This window comes from Musca vetustissima, unplaced genomic scaffold (genome assembly GCF_032173495.1).
Source record: "Musca vetustissima isolate MV318-11 ecotype Yass unplaced genomic scaffold, APGP_CSIRO_Mvet_v1 utg6013, whole genome shotgun sequence".
Taxonomy (NCBI): domain Eukaryota; kingdom Metazoa; phylum Arthropoda; class Insecta; order Diptera; family Muscidae; genus Musca; species Musca vetustissima.
Genome location: NW_026889308.1, coordinates 951,801 through 956,057, shown reverse-complemented (window position 1 = coordinate 956,057; position 4,257 = coordinate 951,801). Strand labels below are relative to the sequence as shown.

General features: G+C 33.4%; 1 protein-coding gene across 1 annotated transcript; it reads left to right on the top strand.

Moving 5' to 3' along the window:
* Window positions 1–2,849: 2,849 nt before the first annotated feature.
* Window positions 2,850–3,232, top strand: LOC133337026 (synaptobrevin). The gene has a single exon (XM_061545291.1). It carries the CDS (start codon window positions 2,873–2,875, stop codon window positions 3,230–3,232), a length of 360 nt encoding a protein of 119 aa, XP_061401275.1. The 5' UTR covers window positions 2,850–2,872.
* The last annotated feature ends 1,025 nt before the right edge of the window (window positions 3,233–4,257 follow it).

Below are 4,257 nucleotides of genomic sequence, written 5' to 3'. Positions count from 1 at the left end.
TTTTTGCCACTGAACAAAAGTCGACTTTGGCCTTTAACTAATGAAACTTTTATAACATTATGAAACTTTTAAAACTTTCGATTTTGTCAAACCTTTTCAAAATCGACTCTCTCTCTCGACTCAGATTCTATGTCTTTGATCGACTTTCGAATATGATTGGAGTAGTTCATGTACTGTTGTTTATCATATGATTAAGTGAAATACTTTTAATTTTAATCTTATGGAATAGCTCATGGCCATTTGGACTGGGTTCTCGTTTATGAAATAAAATTGAAAAATCAATATCAAAAACGCTAACACTTATCGTTTCCTTGTGTTCTTGTATTTTCGATAACACATAACACAAAGGAGGACTACATGCGAACTTTCTGCTTATCAATTTTCGGTCAATTTTTGAATTCTTCGATTTCGGCATTTGACTAAAAAGTAAGTTGACTTTTCGATCATTCGATTTTGTCACACCTGCTCAAAATCGATTTTACCGACTAAAGCAATTTAATTTGTAATCAATTACATTCCAAACCATAATTTGTAAATTGCCACACCTTAAACAGCCGATGGTTTTACGCCAGTAAACTTCTGCGTTGTTATTAACATTTCAGTATGGCTCGGTTCTCTGACTGCAGCTGCTGTGAGTGTATGTGTTGTAAACAATAAGGTTCTCATTTAGTATCCCTTCCACCTCATTCGTTATATTTCGGTTATACCACTTTGAGTTCACCTTTATCGGCCATTTTGTCTCTCCTCCCATTCGTTAAGAGGTGGAACGCTTTTGAATTTTTCTTCAGTCGGTGAAAAGTTCAGAACAAAATCACGTTTGTTGCACTAATTTTTAATGAGTAAATTGACGATAAAAAAGAAAATCTAGCAAGAAGGTTGTGTTCATCGTTGTGGTCCCAAGGCCTATAGATAACGTCACCCAGAGAGACCAGCTGGATATCAACAGCCACACAATTTTGCTACCAACATTCATTATTGTTAATTGACTTCCATTATGAAAACGTAAACAAAAGTCCAAATCTGACCTTATGCCATGTACAGACGGGCGTCGTTCGCTCTCTCATTCGTTGTTCGACCCTGAATTATGAAGTAATTACTTAGTTTCCCATACAAAATTGTCTGAGCGAACACCGACTTTTGTACGTTGTTCAATTCGAATCACTCTCTGAATAACCAAGAAATTTGTCCCATCCCTAACAAATGAGAGTATTTATCGAAAATACATTAATTTTGACAGAATGAAAATATTTATAAATATTTCAAACTTTTTCAGTAAAATTGAAAATGATGAATGAAAGTAAAAAATTGTATTGTTTTTATATATGCAGCAGGATGGAAATTTTGTTTTCTACATAATGCAATATGCATTACTTTTCCCTTGGTTCTAATTATCGTACAAAACAAGAAACAAATGTGGGGCAACTCAAACACAAAATTCTCCAAATTTTTATATGTGACAGTATGTGACATTTGAATTGAGAAATTATAAAAATGTATTAATTTGAATTGAGAAATAAAAATGTATTAAAAACAACATTTTCAGAAAAAATGGGAAACATGAATGAAAAGTAAATAGATATGGGTTCATACTATAGTCAGGAGAAAAAGAATTATTTTTTCTATTTAGATCCCTATGTAATTCACTAAAATATATTACATTTTTGGTGTAAAACAAGAAACAAAAAGTTTGAAATAAAAAACTCCGATGACATGAATTATGAATAGTGTTGTATGAACGGGTTAATTCATGTACGTAATTCTGAGAGCGAACTACGTTGTTCGGATGCCCGTCAGAACATGGCATTAGACTTGAGAAAAAAAACAGCTGCTTTCCGATTTCGATCTTGGCCAAACCTGCTCAAAATAGATTTTCGATTTTTACCGACTAATACAAAATCGACTAAACATTTTATTTTTTTATGTAAATTGTTGTCATCAGACGATCTAAAGTGCTGGAATATGTATTTTCTGGGAAATTTTTGCTTTTTGACAATAAACCAAGTATTAATGAAGATAATCGAAAGTCGATCCTGAAAAGTCGATTAATCGATAAGTCGAAAGTCGATCTACTTACCCCTAGTGTGGCTCAGATCTTTGTCGTGCATTTCTCCTAGTTTTTTCTACGTATTTTTTGTTTGTTTAAGTTCTGTTTATTATTTAGCACAAAATATTAAAAAATAATTGCTATCTACGACAAATTAACCACCGACGAAGGCTCACAGGTAAATTTCATTATTTGGCATATTTCTTGTAGTAAAGCTTCATTTGGGTAATGTGAAACGATTTATTGCTGTTAGTTCAACGAACATATGAATCATTTTGATGTCGTCAGGGGAAATGGTTAATCAGTCTGCTGTCTTTTTGTTCGGCATTGTTTAGGGTCGCTTCAGGATCGAAGCATCGAAGGCCCCGCCTAAAATCCCAGAACGAAATTGTTTTTTCTGCAACTGAATATTTTGAATTAATATGTCTTTCGATAAATAATAGAGAATGGGAAATTATAGAAAAAAACTTCGTACAAGTACGACATTCAGACTTTTATGGTAGGAAGTAACTTTTAACCCTGCTTATATGTTTATTTAGATTGTGATAGAATGAATACTTATTAGTTTAGTTAGATTGTGATAGAATGAAATAGACTATAATTATCTAGTACGACTTACCAGATTCTTTGTTGCAGTTAGTATCATCGAAAAATTAAAAAAGACCGTTCTCTGCTACCGAAGCTTCAAACAGTAAAATGGATTCGCAAAATGATTTCCCTGGTGCATCCAGCTCCTCTGGAAATACGGAGTAAGTATAAACAAATATATTGTATATAAGTCGTGGATATTTCGCTAAAAGCGGAGTCTCGTAATGAATCCCCAAAAATATGAATAATGTTGCATGTAGTTTTCCTGTTTTACCTCCACCACCATCTGCCCATTCACCCAATTCCTTTCCAACCAGCAACAATAATCAACAGAGTGCAGCTGCAAAACGACTACAACAGACTCAAGCCAAAGTCGACGAGGTTGTTGGCATAATGCGTGTCAACGTGGAAAAAGTTCTTGAACGTGATCAGAAACTGACGGAATTGGGTGATCGCGCCGACGCCTTGGAACAGGGAGCCTCTCAATTTGAGCAGCAGGCTGGGAAATTGAAACGCAAACAATGGTGGGCCAATATGAAGATGATGATCATCATGGGTGTTATTGGCGTTGTACTTTTGATAATTATCATAGGTAAGTAAATCCGAGTGTAGTAACTTGAACAAATGGATTTGGAGTTTTCTTAAAAAAGTATATATGTATATATTATATATATTATTTTTATATATTTATTTATGTATATACCCTTATTACGGTAGGCGTATTCGAATGCGTTGTCGTTTTTGATCGATATTATGTAAAATTTACGACAACGCCACATTTTGTAATAGATTCCGACCCAGAACCTAAAAGATTCTACTAATTTTTCAAGTTTTCCAACTTTTTACTCGAAAACCGTTCCTAAACCCACAAAACTAATAAAATGTTCAATCAAATTCAAGAGAACACAAAAATTATTTTGTACTCTGAGAGCGATTTTGATATGTTTGCCTTTTACTACCTATACAGCCCTACCCAAAATTCAACTAGCTCGTTTAACGTTTGTCACCACAAAAGTAGAACACATGTATTTATATGAATGTTACCGAAATACGTCGACGTACGAATTCGAAATTCGAAAATTCAACTATGACAGAACGTATTTTTGTTTTTTTATTTGTTGAAAAAAAAAAAAACAAAACATAAAGGAATTTTTCAATAAGAATATGAAATAATTGGACTCATTTTATAATTTTTAAAGTTTATTTCTCGATTTTTTTTAGCTCGATAAGAGATACGGACTCGATGTATTTGGGTAATACGCCCGTATAAAACATTTCGCCATAGTGGGGAACATGGTACAATTATAAAAGGTAACAGCAAATCCCAGCTGATTTGACTCCAACGTAATACTAGTGTCAATATGAATTTGACAAATTATGTTTTTAAAAATCACCCAACAGGAAAATTGGGAACGCATACAATTTGAAATTGTTCTTTATTAATGTGCTCCCGTATTCAATTTACTCAATCTGCCTGCTGGGAAAGTTTGAGGAAGCAAATCTTTCTTGAAGGAATTACTCGCTATTCCCAGCATTGTCATATGTGTTACACATATATATGGCAATGGCTCAATTAAAGGAAAGATGTGGAAGCGATAGAAATATAAATTTGATAGATTTTCATA

Bases quoted from the DNA above. Each gene is read 5' to 3' on its own strand.
- LOC133337026 (XM_061545291.1), top strand. From the start codon at position 2,873: ATGAATAATGTTGCATGTAGTTTTCCTGTTTTACCTCCACCACCATCT.